The sequence below is a fragment of the Silurus meridionalis genome, chromosome 16 (genome assembly GCF_014805685.1).
Source record: "Silurus meridionalis isolate SWU-2019-XX chromosome 16, ASM1480568v1, whole genome shotgun sequence".
In the NCBI taxonomy this organism is placed as follows: domain Eukaryota; kingdom Metazoa; phylum Chordata; class Actinopteri; order Siluriformes; family Siluridae; genus Silurus; species Silurus meridionalis.
The window spans coordinates 9,203,622-9,225,536 of record NC_060899.1 but is presented as its reverse complement, the minus strand read 5'-3'; the positions used below and the strand labels follow the sequence as shown (position 1 = coordinate 9,225,536).

The 21,915-nt window shown below is 36.2% G+C and overlaps 2 protein-coding genes across 4 annotated transcripts in view; both read left to right on the top strand.

The window, feature by feature from the left end:
* Positions 1–12,374, top strand: part of LOC124399102 (kelch domain-containing protein 8B-like) — a 112,637-nt gene extending 100,263 nt beyond the window's left edge. For both annotated transcript variants that reach the window (XM_046869818.1, XM_046869819.1), the window contains exon 7: positions 10,575–12,374. In XM_046869818.1, coding sequence (XP_046725774.1) covers positions 10,575–10,771 — 197 coding nt within the window. In that variant the 3' untranslated portion in view covers positions 10,772–12,374. The remainder of the gene's footprint in view (positions 1–10,574) is intronic.
* A 6,204-nt stretch (positions 12,375–18,578) lies between these two features.
* guca1b (guanylate cyclase activator 1B) lies at positions 18,579–21,669 on the top strand. Of its 2 annotated transcripts, XM_046869773.1 has the most exons (5): positions 18,579–18,968; positions 19,074–19,101; positions 19,201–19,316; positions 19,693–19,807; positions 20,306–21,669. In XM_046869773.1, the coding sequence occupies exons 1-5, from the start codon at positions 18,768–18,770 to the stop codon at positions 20,431–20,433; spliced, it is 588 nt and encodes a 195-aa protein (XP_046725729.1). In that variant the 5' UTR covers positions 18,579–18,767; the 3' UTR covers positions 20,434–21,669. The 2 variants fall into 2 exon arrangements, with proteins under 2 accessions (XP_046725729.1, XP_046725728.1); XM_046869772.1 differs by lacking the exon at positions 19,074–19,101 and having other exon boundaries at positions 18,581–18,968; positions 19,167–19,316.
* Positions 21,670–21,915: the final 246 nt, after the last annotated feature.

The following is a 21,915-nucleotide window of genomic DNA, read 5'->3' as shown; positions in this document are numbered from 1 at the left end:
TTTGTGAATGGAACACTTACCGATCATTGGATGAGACACCTGTCATTCAAAATATACAGGAAGTATGAAATCCTATGCCTTTGTTTCTTGTACATGTGTTAAGTTCTCCGTTTACTTTAAACTATTTTTTATTTAGATTAGTGCACCTTTAAATATAAGAAAATAACAGAAGTAAACATTGGCGAGCAAGGAGAAAATGGAATTAATTTAAATCTACTTTAAAGAAGGGCATTCATATGCAGTAATTTTGAAGATGCTGCAGTATATCATGACATAAAGATTAGTTTGTACACTTTTACACATACGTTCCAACTTTCTCCTGCCACAGACTGTTGTACTTCAGATGCTTTATGGTCTGATATCCATAACTGGCTTTACCCAAAGGTTTCCCATCTAAGAAATGTCACTGTGAAGGTCATCTCTTTGGTCATGTTATGAACAATAACAAAGACGAATTTCTTGTTAATAATATACTTCTGATGGAAAAATTTTATATACACAATTCGAAATACTTGAAAGTGAAACCAACAATTTTATAATGAGATTATTTCTTTCACAAAAGCCCTTAAAGTGATTAAAAAGAAAAATCCAATGAATTTTTTGTCCTTTATAGAAAAATATGATTTACAGATTAAACCATTGCCTGTTTATTTTTTATCATTTTATTTTATTTAATTTTATTATTATTATTATTATTAATTTTGTTTATTTATCTATCTATATTTTTCCCTCTTTCCCCTAAATATATGTGTATATATTTGTTTTTTCATGCACTTGTTCTATGTATTGTAATGTAAGTTGTACTTGTTATTGCCACGTTGTTTGTATATGGCTAATTGCTTAATAAAAAAAATAAAAATTAAAAATAAGACTGTTGTACTTCCTGTATATCTTGAATGACAAGTGTCTTGTCTAATGATCGGTAAGTGTTCCATTCATAAACTATACCTACCTTTTCCAGATTGTCTGAATTGTTGTTGTGTTTTTAGATTTGTTAATGTGTTTTCGTGCAACAATTCAGACAAACCGGAAAAGAAAGGTATAGTTTGTGAATGGAACACTTACCGACAAGACACCTGTCATTCAAGATATACAGGAAGTACAACAGTTTCTCCTTGCTTGCCAATGTTTACTTCTGTTATTTTCTTTATTTAAAGGTGCACTAATGGAAATAAAATAGTTTAAAGTAAACTGAGAACTTTACACATGTACAAGTAACAAAGTTATAAGATTTCATACTTCCTGTATATCTTGAATGACAGGTGTCTCGTCAAATGATCAATATATTTGTATATCGCTTTTAACAATGACCATTGTCTCAAACAGTGGTCACTGGAACCTCAGGAGCATGTTTATCTCAACCGAGAGAGAGAGAGAGAGAGAGAGAGAGAGAGAGAGAGAGAGAGAGAGAGAGAGAGAGAGAGAGAGAGAAGAGGGGTGACAGGAAGAGAAGGATATGGAAGGATTATTATGTGTCCTTATTGTTGTATGAAAGTTGATGTCACTGTGCAGTTTGGACTCCGGCAAGACTTGCTATGGCAGCATAGCTAAAATGGAAAACCAGAAGGTAACACCGACATAAGGGATCTCTGGGATAAGAGACGACCCACCACACCACCGTCAACAAACCTGAGTGAACGTGTGAGAGTGAGGGGACGACAGCATACAAATATCCCAGTTCACCAAACACTCTTTATCCATGATTTCTCCAGATCTGCTCCTTTACCTAAAAATATCTACTGATAAAAGACTTGACTAAATAAATACGTTTTTAACCTCGACTTGAACACTGAGACTGTGTCTGAGTCCCGAACACTGATTGGAAGGTTGTTCCATAACTGTGGGGCTTTATAAGAGAAGATCTGCCCCCTGCTGTAGTCTTTGTTATTTGAGGTACCAACAAATAGCCTGCATCTTTTGATCTGAGTAGGCGTGGGGGATCATACTGGTACAGAAGTTCACTCAGATACTGTGGTGCGAGACCGTTAAATGCTTTATACGTCAGTAGTAGTATTTTATTATCAATGTGAGATTATCAATGCCAGTGTAGACTAATCTAGTGAGGACTCTTGCTGCTGCATTCTAAACTAAGTGAAGCTTATTTATGCACTTACTCAAACACCCAGACAGTAAAGCATTATAGTAGCCTAATCTAGATGTAACAAAAGCATGAACTATTTTTTCTGCATCCTGTAACAGCATCATATTTCTAATTTTAGCAACATTTCTAAGGCATAAAGAAAAGACTAGGGTCAATAATCACACCAAGGTCTTTGACTGCTGTACATGCTGAAACAGAAACACCATCCAGAGATGCTACGTAATCTGAAAGTTTACTTATAGCTGCCTGTGGTCCTAGTAAAAGTACTTTCGTTTTATCTGAGTTGAGCAGAAGAAAGTTATCAAGCATCCACTGTCTGATGTCCTTTACACACTCCTCAACATTGTTAAGCTGATCTCTCTCATCTGGCTTTGCTGAAATATACAGCTGTGTATCATCAGCATAGCCGAATACCGTGTTTATGTATAATTTCATCCAGAGGCAGCATATATAAAGAGAAACGCAGTGGGCCTAAGACAGATCCTTGTGGAACACCAAACTTTACCTTAGAGAGTGTGGAGAACTCACCATTTACATCAACAAACTTATAGCGATCAGTCAAATAAGACCTAAGCCAGGAGAGAGCTGTTTCCTTTATTCCAACAATGTTCTCAAGTCTAGCAAGCAGTATTTACATGTTCTTGTTCAGGAACCCAAAACCCATTTACATACATCCAAGAGTCTCATTAGCACAGTGTTTCAAGAACAAGTTTCTTGTTTAATATGCAATAATCATTGTAACTTATAGGAAAAAAATTATACATTTAGCATTTATATTCTGAAAGTTATTTCTGTAAACCTGCTTTGTGACAAAGCTGTTAAAAGCACTATATACATTTAATCCAGTTGATTTCTATCCAGCAGATGGATTTATTTAATTTTATGTATAAATTGTTACCATATGTCAAGGTTGTATCATGGTCATGCATTCTTCAATTGCTTCCTTCCCATTTAAAGTAAATTTTAAGGGTATTTCAGGCAAATAAATTAGCAGCAAGAAGGATGAGACTCGTTGAAACACTGTCAATTCCAATAGCATTACGTTCTGTTAATTAAGTTTTAAGATGACAGCATTGGGTAGTAATAAATGCTTTTAAAAAAGATCAACTGTAATGAATGTGACAGCAGAAATGAGACCCAATACCTACAAAATAATATGTCTGTTACTATGTCTGCTTTGTATTCACTGAGGCATTATGTATTGTCATTATTTAGCTAATTAGTAGCTATAGTGTGTGTGATTAAGTACAAAATAGGCCTATTTTACCATCAGAAACTTTTCTTTTTTTTCTTCTGTTAATTACTTGTACTTTTCTTTACATTTACATTTACACAGTGGGTGGGCTGTCAGGGCCAGCAAGGCTTTCTCTGCTGGCCTAAACACTATCAGAAGCACTGACCTACATTTACAACCTAAGTTGTAATATTTGTTCCATGAAATTGTATTAAGTTATTCCCAACAGTTTATTCTCTTCATTTTGTAGCATTTCTCTTGGCTGCACTGCTTTCAGTACATATATGTGGATGTTAGATTTTTTGTCTAATACTATTTCAGCCTCTATGTGCTGCCATGTCAATCTAATCTGCCCAGTGCCTTTAGATTCAGTAGTGCTGGCTGTTGTACCTTAATCTATATTAGCAATGGGTCTGTTTAATGTGCGCTATGCACACATTAATACATTAATACACTTTTTACGCCCACAATGACTGATGGACGAAGAGAAATTGATTTAGTCTTGGACATACTTAAAAATCAATTTTCATGGTGGACTTTTCCAGTAAAGGGAGACATCATGAGGAGACGTCTGCCAACCCCGAAGCTAGCTAGCTTCCAGACCAGTGCCTACTAGCGGTACCACTGGCTTACAGCTTCTGAGGAGTGTTGCATGCCTGTTAGCTTTTTGTTTTTTTATACATTAATACCCTGAATTAGGGTTTTATATAGTTATAATAACTATAACAAAACATCTAATTCAAACTTTTTCTTTTTATCTAATTAATCAAATTAATAGTTAGTTGCAGCCCTAGTTATATGTACAACTTGTAGAAAAAGTACAAGCAAACTTACAGAATATACTTTACTAGCGTTTATGTTTAAATTATCTTATACTATTCTAAAATCAATGTGCAGTACTAAATCAAAATATTTTTGCAATTAAATAATAATACGTGGAAATTCTAAAAATCTTTTTTTTCCAGTATGATATAGATTTCATTCTTCAATAGTTTTTTCTTTATTTTTGTTTGGTGATTAGACTGTAATAAAGCACTCCATGTATGCAAAACCTTTTGACTGGTGGTGTACTGTATGCAGTGGTGGGTCATGCATTTGGTACCTGGGCCTTTCAGTGGGGAAATCTACCCCGACGTAATCCACCTCTTAATAACACCACTATCACGTCGCAATTATAAAAACCATCAACACAATAGAAAAACACAATATAAAAATGTGTGGCATTACAGAGAGAGAGGCATTTCACATATAGAGGGTGAATACCGTTTTACAAAAGCAAGCTCCAAACCTCTACACTACAACAACACTACACTGCAACTGTGCCACCTACATCATCTGGAGCAGTTCAGAATCAATATTTGTCTAATAACATGACAAAAACATTACAAATTTAAATAAAGTACAACCTACTTACCAGAGATGCATACTCATAATTTGCACCGCTCCTCAGAGACTGTAATACGGTGGTACCGCTCGTATTCACTGGTCTGAAAGTGGCAAACAAACTCTTTCCGGGGCTGAGACAAGCTAACTTTGGGGTTGGCCGACCTTTTTTCACGATGTCTAGCTTTTCTTGAAAATTGATTTTTAAGAATGTCTGAGACCAAATAAATTTATTTTCCTCCATATGCGTAAAAAAGTCTAACTCATGTAACAGATGTATTTATGTATGCAGAGCGCTATAGATGTGTTTTGCCAGTCGAACACTGGCTGTAAAAGTTTCCTTCTGACCAACCAATCACAGAATGGAAAAAGGCTGACTCTATTCTGTGAGAAGAATTTGAAATCCGATTGGTTAAAGAACTACAACTGTTTATTAAGGAGACTATGGTAAAAAAAAAAAAAAAAGGCCAGCAGTACAGAATTTGAAGGCCCTCAGCAGATTAGATAGCACCACATAGAGGCTGAAATCTGGTTGGACAAGAAATCTAACATACAAACACTTTGCAGCCAAGAGAAACGCTATGAAATTAAGGGAATAAACTTTTGGGAATAAATTAATACAATTTAATAGATCAAATATTAGAATTCAGGTTGTAAATGCAGGTCAGTGCATCTGATAGTGTTTAGGCCAGCAGAAAAGGCTTTGCCGGCCCTGATTGCCTGCCACTGACTGTACGTTCATGCAGCATGTGGCAGACAACCACTGTTTTCAGTCCACAAACTTTTAAAGCTTTTGCCCTTAATTCTACATTTGTATGAAAAGCAAAGGTCTGTGATTAATGGTGTATGATTCAGTAAAAAGGTTTAATAAATGTCCAGCCTTATTAATGTTAATACAATAAGGTAGGTCAGGTAAATGTCCGTATTGCATACGCCTTCTAAAGGAATTGGCCTGAAACCAAGGAACTAATCCTACCCATATGGCTGGGCCCTTATTAACACTGCTGCACTGACTGGCTGTTATGCTTGTGTTTTATTTTGGTCATTATGAGATATTTCTATTAGCACTATGACTAAACAGCCCTGTTGTTTTCTGTCAGTGGAAGAAAAAACTCCAGCCAATTGTCCAGCTGTACCACACTGATACAAATATGATTACTTTGCTCACCAGCATCCGTCATTGATATGCTGTGACCTTGTATTCACACGCTTGCAGTAAACACAGCTGTTACACATTCAAGAGAAAAAAGCTGAACCAAGCACCCATATGCAGCTAATTTCATAGCTTGCAGGAGACTTTGGTGTGCTCCAAATTGTCGAAATAGCGAGTGGTTTGCTGGGAAACAAAGAGAAGCTGTGAAATATATATTTTACAATCTCAGTTCATTCTTGTTGACAAATTGATTGACAAACTGATAGTCAAAATAATATATGAGCAAAAATAGATAGGGATGGACAAATCATAACACACAAGGCAAGTTGAAGCTCCAATATGTTTGCCCATTGTTTTGGTTACCTGAAAACCTAAGAATTGCAGCTAGCACAATGTATTAGAGGGCTAGTGGTTTGCTTTTTCATCAGTGTTTCCGCATACTGAATGTTCCTAAATCTGAGACAGTTGTCAATACTTACAAATAATTTTATATATAAAAGCACATATATATATATGTGTAATGTGCAGCAGGCAGTAGGGCTCAGAATTAATTGTACATGCAGTAGTTTTAGCATTGATGTTCACATTTTGTTTGAATGTGAATTCATTCAGACATTTTTCTTTTTCTGGTTGCTGCAATAGAGAAAAACTCTTCTGACTTTCTGAGCATATTTGTCTGCCAAGGAACCAAATATAAAAAAGGTAATAGTCTGGACACCTATTCTTCATGTCCTGGCATGCAGGCTAATGATTTCTCCAGTCTTGAATGGAATGCTTAGTAAATTTTCACTGGTGTATATGCTTGACAGAAAACAGGCTCCATACAGAATCATGATTAATGAAGGGTTGTCATTTTCAATAATAGTATTAAGATCGGATATAGCCTCTGATCCCAGGATGTCAATTAGCTAATGGATTTGGTTAGCGTCATCCTTACACTGCAGCCTGCTATACCCATATAACCTCCCCTCCCTACATCCTTCAATAGAGTCAGAAAGCCAGATTTGTTCTTTAAATAATGGTGCCTAGCAGAGTTGGTGGGAGATTTCTATCATGTCCAAAATAATATACCTGCATGCAGATGAAATTTCATGTTTTATTTCATCACTCTAGACATTTAGAGGCAAAATACAGAAACAGATTTTTTTTTTGCCACAGTGGAGATTGACATATGTATAGTGTGTGTGTGTGTGTGTGTGTGTGTGTGTGTGTGTGTGTGTGTGTGTGTGTGTGTGTGTGTGTGTGTGTGTCTTTTTATCCATGCATCTTATTATTCCTCAAACTGTTGTGTGTGTGAGGGGTTTCTTTTAACCTGACATATGGAACTAGCACTTTTGTCCTTTCTAATCTCTGTTTTTTTTCTTACTCATACACACTTACACACACACACACACACACATACACACACACACACACACACACACACACACACACACACACACACACACACACACATTTAGTTTCACAGTTATGCTGATGATATATAGCAGGGGAAAGCACTGTTCTTCATGCAGATCCTCATATCTTTTTAGAATTAATGTCTGTCACTAACTTGGAACTCATATTCTAGAAATTACTCTCCATCCTTAATGACCTTGCCCACCATCACAACCTTATTCTAATATTGTTGCACTGAATCTAGACTCTAGATACCCAGTAGATAAGATAAGCTAACACAGTCCTTATGACTTATTACATTATAACATACATGTATGTGCTACTTGAGCATTTGAAACTTAGTTGGGAACATTATCATTCAGGACAGTTGTACAATGTAATTAAATCAGAAACAGTCACAAAAAATGATCAGTGTTTTGACCCTAAGAAAACAGCTGTTTTAAGCTCACTAATGGACAGACATACATTAACATCGACTTGACATACCTTGAAATCTCTCAGTGGATGTTGTTTCCATTAATTAAATTGCTGTATTTGGACACTTTGGACTATTTAGGTGTCTGCATTAGCTAATTTAAAGCCTGAAGAAAGCTTCTCAAGAAGAAATAGAGAGTAAGTGAATGTATGTGTGTGTGTGTGTGTGTGTGTGTGTGTGTGTGTGTGTGTGTGTGTGTGTGTGTGTGTGTGCGGGTGTGCGTATGTGTGTGTGTGGTTGGCTTGGGAATTGCAGAAAAATCAAACAATGAATTAAGGAGTGTGTGTGTGCGTGTGTGAGTGTGTGTGTGTGTGTGTGTGTGTGTGTGTGTGTGTGATTTGTGTGTGTATTAACCTGGGAATTGCAGTAGAATCAAATAGTAATTTAAGTGTGTGTGTGTGCGCGTGTCTTGGCCTGGGGATTGCATTTGGAAGAACAGTGAATTAAAGAGTAGCCAGAATAAAGCCATTAAAATAGTCATGACATCAGAACATTTTTTACTTGCCAAGTTGGGCCACATTGCAAGTGTTTGACACTCATACATTAATAGCAAAACAAGCTGTAAGGCCAGAGATGAGGAAAGTAGTTGACGTTCTGCATGTATTAGCATACACATTTTCTGAGGGTTAGAACAAATTCTAATGTTTCTGCGAATTTTGGATGCACCCCCGCAGCCTCTTTGGTACCTTGGTGAATTCATCTAGACATCGTCACTTTATAAATGTAATAGTGTACAGTTTGACCAAATACATAGTTTAGAATTTCATTCCTAACGTTCCTGAACATTCGGCTCTGCTGCGGATTCCCGCTAATGTTAATATAATCTCCAACATGCTGTTAGTTAGGTTCCAAATGAGAACCCGCAAATTTTTTGAGGCACGAGTTTATTATCAGGTGTTGGATGTAAAGCTAATCATTTGAGATTTTAAGAAAACAGAAAAGCAAAGAAACCTATTACACAACTCTCACAACCATATAATGAACTTTATATTTGGTGTTTTTGTGCTGACTTTTAAGCTCTTTAAAACACATACATCTTTTAAGATGTACCCAGGTTTAGATATGTTTCCTTTGCTGTTTTAATGAATATAGCCACTTATTTATCTTATATTCTACATAACAACATACCATAACAGAGATTTTTATGTGCATTGTTATTCTGACAGCTGCTGAGATCAGCTCAGACCTTACAAGATAGATTTCGTCTGGATTATACTGCGGGTACAAATGCAGAAGCAGCCTCTACATGAGACATGCTTGCATACCTTATATTTACATCAGGAGGATTACTATCCAGTAGAATATACAGTACACTGGTGCTTAAATTACATGGCAAAGCAAAACATACTTGTTTAGCAATCTTACCCAAGACTTTTAACAATTTTATGCCAGCTATTCTGGCATCTCATAGAGATGTTAACCACTTGTTTGATTATTAGCGTTGTTATTTAAAAATAAAAGTTAATATATATTAACAATGATTTTGACTATTAGAACTAGTGTTCAACTTGTTCTTGTTATGGATATATGTACAGTGTTACTGTCATATAGGCTGGTACTGCACCACATGTATTGAATTAATACAGGGCACCCACAGTCATCCACTAATGTATGCGTTGTTGTTTTTTTATAGTAAGCATGCAGCCAATCATAGTGTGTTAGCATACAGATCATTAAGCCCACATTGCTTTTCATTATGGGACATATGAAAATGAACAAGCTGCTGAGAATCTCATGATCAACCCCCAAAATTCAAATGAACAATAAACTGAATCAGTTCGGGAATGCTAAGTTGTAGCACCTCTTCTTTAGATTTGTGCTTATTCTATCCACGGCTGGGAGAATACTGAAATAATGTAGCTTTTTTAAAACCCACGCACAGTAGAGAGTCTGCATATTGCAAGATGTGGGAGCTATATTGAGATTCCTGAAGCAATAATGAGGGCTTGTGCATAGTGTGCCATGCCACAACTCGTCTTTGCACAGATTGTAGACACCATGGTCACATTGTCATTTTCTGATTACCTCCCCCAGGAGCTCCTGCGGTCCTGCATTTGTTCTTCTAGGAAATTTTGAGGACAAAAGTCACCCCTCGCATCGTGCTGATGCTCACATCATCTGCGCTTCAATTCGAGTCTCTATGGAAACTGGTACAACTTAGCCATGATGCATGGTGATGTTGGTCTCTTCAACAGCCCTGGTGAAGGCAGATAGAGAATATTCTATGCTGAGACATTTTCAGTGGCATGACTTAGATAGTCTTTTATATGGTCTATGTCAGGGGAAAAAGTAATGAAGCATGGTGCATAATTTTTCCAGATATCTTCAAACACACCTGTCAAAATCTTCATTTGCCCCCAGACCCACCAGGTGGCAGGTGTTCTGTCTGAAAGCAACATCGGCTCTTATTTGTGTATGCATGTGTGAGTGCAGAGGGGTAATGGAGAGGTGCTGTGATGGTGATATGTTGATTGAGGAGCTGGAGAGGCAGGCTAATGATGTGGCTGTTCTGGGTTCTCAGAACATCTGTCTGAAAGAGTTACAGCGAAAGCCCATTCCATTTCCCTGCAGCTCATCGGAAATATGAAACACTTTAAATGCTATCTCACACACACACACACACACACACACACACACACACACACACACACACACAAACACACACTCGCTCATTTATTATCATATTATGAATTTAAAATGCATTTAATTCTCATGAGAAAGTCAAAATCAAACATGGCTCACAGTGTACAAAGTATCTGGTTTTAATATTGAGACACCTAAAAAGTAAAAATCTGTTCACACTTGTTTTGTGTTTTTTGTGTCACTTTAGGTAATCAGCCTTCGCCACTGGCTTCAGTAGAGACTTATAATCATGTGAAAAGAAGGTGGGAAGTTGTGGCTCCGATGCCCACCCCACGCTGCTCCTGTACCCCTCTACAGACCACGAACATGCTATTCCTAATTGGAGGAGTATCACAGGGTCCCAGCAATGCAGTGGAGGCCCTCTGTCTGCAAGAAAGTGTTTGACACACCAACCAGTTCTCTTGCACCTATAAGGACTTTTGCTGAACTCTGCAGAGTAAGAGACATCCAGATAAAACTGCAGAGTCCTGTGTTACATGAGTCCTCCTCCCACACAAGGCTGACAGTTCAGTGAAGACAATCTACAGGCGTCTGGACAGCAACATGAAATTCGTGATGGACTAAAGACTTTGAAGTCTCCTACAAGCAAGCAAAAAAACTATGTATACACGCAACGAAACAGGCATGGGTGCAGATGCCTTTGAACTGTACATTGTTTTTTTCACAATCAAAGCAGGGTACTTTTCTGGCTAAACTCAAAAGGATCTTAGGGCCATATCCACCATGCTGCTGCAGAGTTCACCTGCAGTAGCACGTTGAGCACTTTTTTCTATTGCATTAGAGAAAAAGCAAAGACGGCGTCGATCTTTTGCAGGAGTGGAGGCGGATGTCTGTGTGTTTTTGTACCTTCACAGCCAAGCATGTGTGAAATTCAGCACTCTCATCTTTAAAGTTAGAAGAACATGCCACTAATAGTTAACAATCAATGCCTTGCACCGTAGCATGTTATGTTATGGTTTAAGGCAGTAATATAGACAGAGTGAGTCAAAAATAGACAGCAATAGCATTAGTATTCTGGCACGTGTCAGAGCCCCAAATAATGCATTTAAAACATCCATAATGCTCCCTAATTGAGCTCTTGGAATGACAGCTGATAGTTATGATGTGTGATTTACAAGTGAAGCAGTTTTCTAAAAGTGTAGACTTGAGCTGCATGATGCTGGTGTCATGCCATGTTTACAGTTGGTTTAAATGAAAAAGCTTGGTTGTCATGTGAATTCACAGATCACAACACAATTCTATGAGGTAACACACATTTACTGCTTGAACACACACACAAACACATATATCACATATTTACATATGCTTGGCATATACTACACTGGTGCTGTTGTGTATTTCACAATGGATTATCAGAAAATTGGAAAAGGTGCCTAGAAGGTCAACCAATAATTAGCTGATTTGCAGATTAAAATATACTATTAAGAAAAAATAGAGATGGCTGCATAAACACACATGCGTTCTGTCCTTGAATGACAAGAAATGTCTTCTTATACCAGAAGGTGGCAGTAGCCTGTATTTGTACATTTTAAAGAAGACAAAGTTTAAGACCACAAAAAAACCTGTGTTCCAAATTGCATAATACCACTTTAAATAGTATGTCAATAGTATTTGTATGTTGTCAGTGTCAGTATCAGTAGTGGTGTACTATATACTTTGACATATTATTTAAAACAGTGTTATACAATTGGTCATGTAGCATGCCACTGTGAAAGAACTGCCTTAGAATGTAAACAGTGCTTAGCTATTTAATTACAAAAGTATAGTTGGCTATATCTGATAATCAGACTTTTGAAAAGAGTCCTTTACTTGCTTTAATTTCTATTCTGTTTATTAGATTGGACATAGCTTAAACTGAAGGACATTTAACCACCAGTGTGAATAGCTGATGTGTAACAGCCCAGAGGCATTATAATACCCCAGGCTTGTCTCACAGCCCACTCTTAACAGGACTCCTGGTACCCATAATAAAATACATACATATTCACACAGTCATATTTAGGGTTTACTTTACACGGTCTCTAGGGTTTACTGCTGCCTACAATGTCTGTGAGGAAGGGTAAACAGTGTCGGATGAATGCTGTGTGACGAAGACGTTCATTTACCTCCAGCATTTGAGCGACACATGGCCTGTCGGCGAAAGTGATGATCAAAGAACCATGCACATATGGTCCATGCACACTTGTAGACGCGCACTCTTAGCAAGCACGTCTTGTTTGTTTAGATTTACAAGTCCCTAATGAGACAACTGTGATAGTCTGCGGGCTGTAGTCTTTTGCAGCATGTCATAGTAGAAATTTGATAGCTCATGATGGCACTTTACACTATGCCTGTGCAGTGATAGCATGAAAACACACGGGAATGTGAATACAAGGAAGAAGTGCTGCTTTTACTTCTAAGAAAGGACGGCTTATTTTGGTCGTTGTGCTACACCATCACAAGCTCTGCTATATTACTAAGTCAAAGCACGCGTCCAGCATTGTGCATTGTGTGTGGCTTGAAGGCACAATGAATGCAGTTTTGACAGAATGTGACAGCCTCTGGGCTCTGTACAGGCAGGGGATGTAAGAGTGCATTAATTAGATAATGTTGAAGGAGATATACCTCTTTTTTTTTTTTTTTTTTTACTTATTGTGAAACATGACCTATCAGTGAACTGATGTTAGTCCACACTTATGAAGTCGCATATATCTTATAGTTCTAGCCCAAGTAGGAGCAATATTACTTTCTTTCTGAACATTTGGTTTTAGAAAGCATAGTGGTAGTAATATAAATGAATTAGAATATTTTTTTAACTAGGTGTTCTCATTGAGCTTAAATATATTGGCCCATTGAATTTAGGCTGTAACAAACACTTTGATCTCAAGTAGCAGTGTTGCTGTGATTTTGACTAAGTTTTGTTTGTCATACATATTTCCCTGTAGTGAATCTCTAGTTTTGAACCAGTGATTTTAAGTCGGCTTTCCCAGTGCTTTGTGTTTTGGTTGGTTGACATGTATGTTTTGTTAATCTGTGAAGTGATACGTTGTCATTGTTCACCCTTTTCTTAAAAGTTGTGGTGCTGGGTCTGTCCTTTTCTCTATGATGCTGTTTTGACATTTGTATTCGGTGTGTAAATGCAGGTTGTGCTGCTGATGGGTGCTGATGGTGTCTGACATGACATTCCGGTACCACGTTCCACGGCACAGCTGAATGTGTACCTCCTATTCAGAAAACCTGCCAAAGAGGACCTCAATCAAAGAACAAAATACCATTTTTAGTGCATAGTGTAAAGGTGAAAAGGTGTGTTAATTGTGCAGTTACAATCTCCCACTAGAGAACAGTTTTATATCTCCAGTGCCTGTGACAGGCTTTTGCTGTGTTTACATCAGAAATAATGAAAGCCTATGGTACATAACAGATGAGGTACACTTAAAAAACAGACATTGGTTTTTATTCATCAAAGTTGTGTACAGAGTAAAACACAAACTCCATGCAAAATATTTTTTTTTCAATTGTGTCCAGTTTGAGCAAGGTTTTTAGCAACCTGAAAAATGTTAAGTTAATGTGCAGTTAAATTATTGACAGTAGCAAGTGCAGTATGATAGAGTCGTAGGTGTAATAACAGTAAATAAAAAAATTACATTCATAATCACAGCTGCATCTATTGATTTCCGGCAGCACAGTGCACAGAATTATGCAGATACAAGCCAATATCTTTGGTTAATGTTTACAACTAAGATCAGAATGGGGAAGAAATTTGATTTCAGTGATCATGCATGGTTGCTGATCTGAGAAATGCAGAAATGTTTATAGACTCAGAATTGTGTATATAAAAACATCCCATTTGCACTTGTAGAGAACAAAAACTTGTTTCAGAACAAACAACACTTTGGGCTTTGAGGCGATGATGGGCTGCAATATCAGAAGACCACTAAGGGTGCAATTCGTGACAAAAGACAAAAAGAGGCAACTGGGACTTTGCTGAGCCCACTGTAGCATTATATTCCTGTTCTTGGTACAAACAACCATGCCACAGTCAATATGGTCATATTTTCCCCCATTATGATGTTTTTATGGGAACATAAACTAAAGCTCTTGACCTATATCTACATAATTGTATGCATTGTTCTTCTACATTATTGGCTGATGGAATAATTGCATACAGCAAATATTGCAATACAGGTCTTCCAATTAAAGAGGCCAATTAATTATATCATCACACATTATTTGTGGTTATATAATTTCATATCAGCACTAAAGCTTACCAAACATGTTTGAATTAAAAGGTTTAAGTATAGTTTAATTTATTTCTTTTAAATTTTCTTTTTTAATAAAATGTGGACAAAAAATTGTTACACCCAATCTATACAAGATCTAATAGGAAGGAAATGGTTGAAAATTGTCCAATTTACATCATTTTAATTTAAGAATAATTTTCATGTCTACTTGTCTATATACACATTCATTTGTAATAAATGAACACAATGCAAATATGTTAGACCATAGTTTCAGTAGAGGAAATTGTGTTAACAGTTGGGTTTCATTTATTTCAAGGTTTTATTTTGTACACATTTTCTTTTCTGTTTTTGAGAATACCAGAAGCGGCACTGGACACAGGTTTGACTAACTCGACGTTAATGAGTGTGTTTTTTTTCTAGATTCTAGCCACAACAAATACTTAAGAAATTAGTGTTTGTGTCATTTGTGCCTATGAGTCATTTGTGTTTAAAGCGTCATTTCGTTGTGCAACAGTTGTATGAATCAGACTTATATTGTTTTGAGCGAAACTCACATCTCTGTTCATTTTTATGCAACTTTGGTGAATAAGGGCCAATGTGTTTGCATTGCTATGCTGCTTTCATTAGCAGGACTGTTAACCATGCAGGTTAATCCTGCACACTTAATATCATTGTAACAGACCAATTAATAGCAAAACATTCTTCTCAGAGATTTTTCTAATATTATAGTTATGAATTAGCATTTATGGTATAGGAGCAGGAACACCAATATCCCTGCTCTTTCCAAGACCTTATGTCCAACATGTTCACAATCTTCTGACAATCAATATAAAGCAATTTTAAATGAAACCATCTAAACTGGTATAAATCTTGACTTTTTATTTTAAAGGACCATAAAACGTATTCAGCCAGAGGCATTCATTTGTACTTGAGTTGAAAGCTAATGCTTGTGCCCGGGCAGTTAATGAAGACCCCCACTGGGGCTGTGGCACATTTATCGAGTTTGATTCATAATTTTATTTACATTATGTGGAGAAGCTTTAAAAGGTAGCATTGTGATTGTCATAAATTCAGAATTCCAATATGAAGAGTAGAAAATTCACTCACATTGTAAAGCAGTGACCAGTTGATACACAGTATATTCTTCTAATCCATTGTTGTGCATAACTTGGGTCAATTAAGATCGATTGTAATTTTCTCTCAAGTTTCTGTCTCAAAGTGGTATCAAGGAAAAAAATCATGAATGTAACAATCACATACAGCATTTTCTTACAGTACGAAAGTGAACCAAATTTGTCATTAATGACAGACCTCCTAATGAACCCCTTCCAGCACATATTGTAAAAGCATATCATACACAAATCTTCACTCAGACTGGCATAGTTGCTGTCAGCGCTCTGGGATAAAACAGGTTTGTGCAAGTTTGTGGCAGCGGCTCTAGTCCAGTAGTTCAGTGCCTATATATGTGAGATAGTGCCTCTACTATGACTCCTCTAATAAATGATTTGACCATTGCTGTCCAACACTGTTTTACTGTGTGCCTCTGTTTTGCCTCATTACATTGGTCTAATTTCAGCTGAACATGACAGCAGCCCCATCACGTGTCCTGAACCGTGAATACGTCTGGCCAGCACACAAAAAAACATGACAAATGGATTGTGCTCAAATGTCACATCCATTCATTATAGATGAAGTAGAAGGCACCGGAACATCTTCAAAGGTTGCCATGGGCTCTTGTAGGACCGGTGCAAATTATTTTTTGGCCTTGCTGCTTTGCCTGTTATGACTTCAATTTATGACACGACATTCAGCAGCCTGACAGTTGAGGGTCATATGAAAGAAGAGCTGATCTGGTTTACTCTGTGTAAAAGTATTTTATTAGAATGACAGTATTTTTTACACTGACCTTTATTACATTTTGTATATTTCATTAAATGTATTACACAGTACAGAACAAAGTTGAATTTATAAGTTGTGTGCTAGACTCTCATTTCCTCTGCTAGCAGGGGATGACCTTTTAGGAATATTAGCACTGTCAAAGTAAAACAAGCTAGCTATTACATATAGATCATCTTTTTTAGTTTAGTCCCCTTCTTCATTAAAGAATACTCAGCTGAACTATTAGGATTTATAAATTGTGTCACTCATGGGGAATAAACTGTGTCCTCCTTAACATTCTTTTGTTCTATCATGTGTGAGAAAGAGAGAAATTATATTTTTTTTTATCTGCTACCCTGGCAACTAGCCCTGACATTTTGAGAGATTTCATATCCTGAACAGAATATGCTGTAATGGTTTTTCGGCTTTACTGATTTCGCATTAATGCCATCTCAGATCCTACTTCTCAGTGATGAGCAACAGGGTAGAGAACAAAGGTAACCTTAATTTTTTTTAGAAAATGTTACATGGGTTTATTGATGGTTACACATAATTTTAAGTGTCTGAATTCATACACTGTAGGTTACTTGTAGGTTACACTGTAGGATAATTTTAGATAATCAATTAGATATCTATTCTATGTGACCTCTATATCAAACTTCATATGTTTTTTAGCTTTTTACACAGGTTGTCAGGAGAACACTTCCACCCAGACCTAGCAACCAGTACCATGCTGTTCCACAATGGGCCCTATGAAGTACTGACATCTAGGGACATTTTGAAGTATTGCACTATGGCGGAAAATTTGCGAGATTTATGAAGCAACTGGACTGATTTTTTTTTTTTTATCTAATATCATGTAAAAAAATTTACATAAACCTAGAAACACCGGCATTTAAAATGCAAATGATGCATATAAGCCACTTTAGAAATGAAGTACACTGATTCATTATCCATTACATCAAACTACCTATTATTTCTCCCTGATTTGGAGTCTGACTGAAGTCACTGAAATGCTTTCCTTGTTATACTTATGCAACACGTCAGGAAAAAAAAATCTTTCGAATTGCATTTTCACAATTTCAGCAAGGTGTCATATCACCTTCAAACAATACAGCAAAAAAGGTTAGTGAAATTGTGGTAATTCTTCTTAGCTAAGATATTGCGGCCTGCCTGTCTCCCACTCTGTTTCTGACAGTATGATGGGTGGTAATCCAATAAGGACCTTCCTTAATGCCTTTGATTGTCTTGACACTTCTAGGGTAAACTTTCTTTCGGCTTCTCCCATTAGGGGTCGCCACCGCGGATCATCTTGACACTTCTAGGGTAAGAGAGCTTATCCTTCTTGAAATATACAGTCAGCATTTTGGAATTGTCCTCTGAACTTCGTAGGCCTTAGGGCGTTTCCACAAACACTACACTAGTATGCAGAGACCTACACATTGCCTGTTCTAAGTTTTAGTCAGACATTTTCACAAATTAACAACAATGTAGACTTTTTTTTGCAAATAGAAATGTTATCGAAAAAGTGCTTGCATAATGAATCAAGGCATATCTCTGCATTTCAAAAAGTAGGTTTAATTAAAGCAAGAATGAATGCAAACAGAAAATGGGATCTTTGTGGACCTAGCCATCCAAATAGATGTAAATTGAGCTCATGAACTGTCTGCGGGTCTAAGGATTAAAGTCCATATCTCCAGTCTTTGGCTCTTACTTTGAAAATATTTTCATTAAGAACAGAAGGAATAATATCATATTTTCTTGAATAATTCATGATATTGATCAGGTTTCTGCTCTGAACATAACATATATTCCTTTAAATGCTCTGCCCAGTCATCAAATAATGATCAAAAGATTTCTGACTGTGAGCTGGTAATGAAATAATGTTAACAGCATTTAAAAATGGTCACGTTTGAACCTGGTAATTAGACACATATAGACCTAATGATATGTGTCTAAATGTCCTTTGTGAATAGTATGTTCTAAATATTAAACTATAAGAAAAAAGAACTACTCTTCATCTCCCTCTGAGCTAATTGACTAAGGCATGTTGATATGTATAATCCCTGCTGTCATGTGATGCAAAACAATCCATGTTCATTATCGCAAAACAGTAGGGTATAAGCACAAGGTCATACATGTGTTTGCTAAGTAGATACAAGTTATAGGAGACAAATCTGCACAATTTTCTATGGAATGTTTTGATTTACAATAGCTGGCATGTAAGAATGAAGATCTTTGGTTAAGCAGCTAAATAAGAGCTTTTCAAACCTCTATGCACAATGGGTCAGCGACTAAGTGAGGAGACAGATGATAAGGAAATCGATGTTGCTGAACTGCAGGAGTGGTATAAGAAGTTTGTGGTGGAATGCCCAAGTGGAACTCTTTTCAAGCACGAGTTCAAGAGTTTCTTTGGTGTAACCGACAACCAAGAAGCTGCAGACTACATTGAGAACATGTTCCGTGCTTTTGATAAGAATGGGGTGAGTAATACAGTGTTTTTACTGCATTGCTTTATATTTTATTCAATTACATTTATCTGATTTTTTTTATTCAATTTAATTTTATTAATGGATTTACTGCAACAGTGGATGCAGTTCCCTGTGGCCTTGAAAGGTTTGATTTTAGTATCATTTTAAATTGTGTTCCATAGTATTCTTTTTTTGTCTTGTTTTTCATAGGACAATACTATTGATTTTCTGGAATATGTTGCAGCCTTGAATTTAGTATTACGAGGCAAGCTGGAGCATAAACTGAAATGGACTTTTAAAATGTACGATAAGGATGGGAGTGGTTGCATTGACAAGACAGAACTAAAGGAGATTGTGGAGGTAATCACCTCCTGCTTTGGATCATTATTTATTTAGACAGACTTGGAAAGCGTTTTTTTTAATTGTCAGATGAACTGAAATGTTAAAGAACATGATTAATTCAAAGATACTAGTTATGTAACATATCTAATTTCGTTTTAGATTTAGAGACTGACAGAGACTGAAATTCAGTTTGATCTTTGAAAAGACAGATTGCTCTCACTGTTAGGGCAGTTAAAGCATGTTACTTACACACATGCACATGAAAATGCAAACTGCACAAATGTAATAGTTAAAATATAGTTTCCCTTTAGATCAGCCTAAATACATTGTTCTTTTGCATACAAAAAGGTAAAATAAACTGCTTCAGTTTGTTATATTTATCCTGATTTTGTAGTCAATCTACCGTATGAAGAAGGCCTGCCATGGTGAGCTGGATGAGGAGTGTAATCTACTTACCCCAGACCAGGTGGTGGACCGAATATTTGAGCTGGTGGATGAGAATGGAGATGGTTAGATCATGTTTTTTGTTCTTTTTTGTTGCAAAATGTAAAAGGCAGTAGGGAAAAGAATGACACTAGTAATACAACCACAAGCACATAAAAAACCTACAAACATTACATACATAAAATAAAGCAAAAATATTCTAAAGATGAGATGAAGATATTGCCAGAATATATATATATAAAACACCTGGAACCCAGACCAAAAAGATATTCTCAAATGAGCCTCAACATGTCTAATAAAAATTAAAAAATTAAAAATTTGATAAAGTATTTGCTCCCATTATTCATCACCAGGCTCAATTCCAAGCTCAATTTCTTAATTTCCTTTTACTATCAAGAGGGAATACTGGCCAATCTTGATAATAGCTGTGGGTATATTTCTATGTGTGCCAGGTTTAATGGGTCAAATTAAAAAATATTTTTTTTAACAACGCCCCTTAATCTTTAATGTGTCTGTGCTATATAAAGAAGGAGTGATGTTGAGCTTGTTCACTCTTTACATAGGGGAGCTGTCACTGGATGAGTTCATTGATGGTGCACGGCGTGACAAGTGGGTCATGAAGATGCTGCAGATGGATGTGAACCCAGGAGAGTGGATCAATGAACAGAGGCGGAGGAGTGCCAATTTCTAAAGCAGTAAATCCAAAAGCCTCCTCAGATTTCATGCAGTCTCTTCACTCTTTACAGTCTACCATAAACAGTATTAGTACTGTGAATAAAGACTATGCAGCAAGGCAGCCTTTTCCTGAAGCAAAAGTCTACCTTTCAAATGGCACAGAGATATGAACAAGGGAAATGTTTGGTTGTTTTTTTCTTTCATTTGTTTTTGTTTCCTGTGCATCAGTAATACTTCACATTTAAACGTCTGTACATATATTTTGCCTGTATTTTCTATGAAATTCAACTAGGCTTGGATTGAAACGATCAATTAATGCAATAATACAATAACATATTTTAATTTTAGAGTAGGTTGAATAAATAAAGTAGTCTATCATTCTACTGTGTTGGATACAATTTTCAAGATGGGTTTTAAGACAGGTTAGGTTTAGACATTTTTATTATGTTTAGAAATAAGGTGTGGCCATACAGAAATATGAGGCTCTTTTTGTGAACACTAAAACAATATAACAGAAAGCCAGTTTTTAGCTTTATTTACACAATCACAAAATCTTTGGTTTCCAAAGATGGCAGACTTGTTAATTGTGTTCACACAAATACATTTTATTTGTTTACATTTCTTCTTAGTTTTATTAAATGTGGCAAATTATTTCCCATTTCAATTTAGTTAGTTAAGTTTGAATTTTGCTGAGTGTGCAATAACAAAAATTGAGACAAGTCCTCTGGAATTGAGTGCTTGAGTACTCACTGAATGGGAACACAATTAATAAAGGTTTGCCAAATATCTGACTCATCACTATAGAATCAAGTCTGTAAAATAGAATTTGGTTGCATTGATTTAATATGATTTGTTAAATACAGTGATTTGTTTAAACAAAGTGAACATTGATAACAACTAATTAAGGCATTTATACAAAATAAAGTAATAATTTCCAGCCTGTGTTCTTTTTAGTATATATCAAATATTAAATCTTACATAACACCTTTGTACTGTGCATGGTCATGATGGATGTGGAAATGAAGTGCTAGCATTTCTCTGCAGAAAACATAAAGAAAAACTTATAATGAGTCGTATATTATATAAAATATGATTGATGGCACCTAATATAACACACAAACCAAATAATTAGTTTTTCTGACTATGCTATCCAATATCAAGGGTTTGATTATTTTACAGTAAAGTCACACCATCACAACACTCTGTCTGACTTAACAAATTTGTACTTAATAAAATAACTATTTATCGTCAATTCTAAGTCATTATATATTTTGAACAGAGTTTGCTGTAGAGCTGTAGCTAATACATGGGCATTTTTTTTAAAGCTAAACAAGATTAGAAATTGTAAATTAGAAGCTACATTTAGTTAATGCAAAAGAACACCTGACCTAGGAGGTTTGGTGGACAAGACTACTGGGCTATTGGATGGCGTTACTCCTGAGGCCACTGCTTCACAATCTTTACACCATCCAACCTTCTCCCTCTCTCTCTCTTTCTC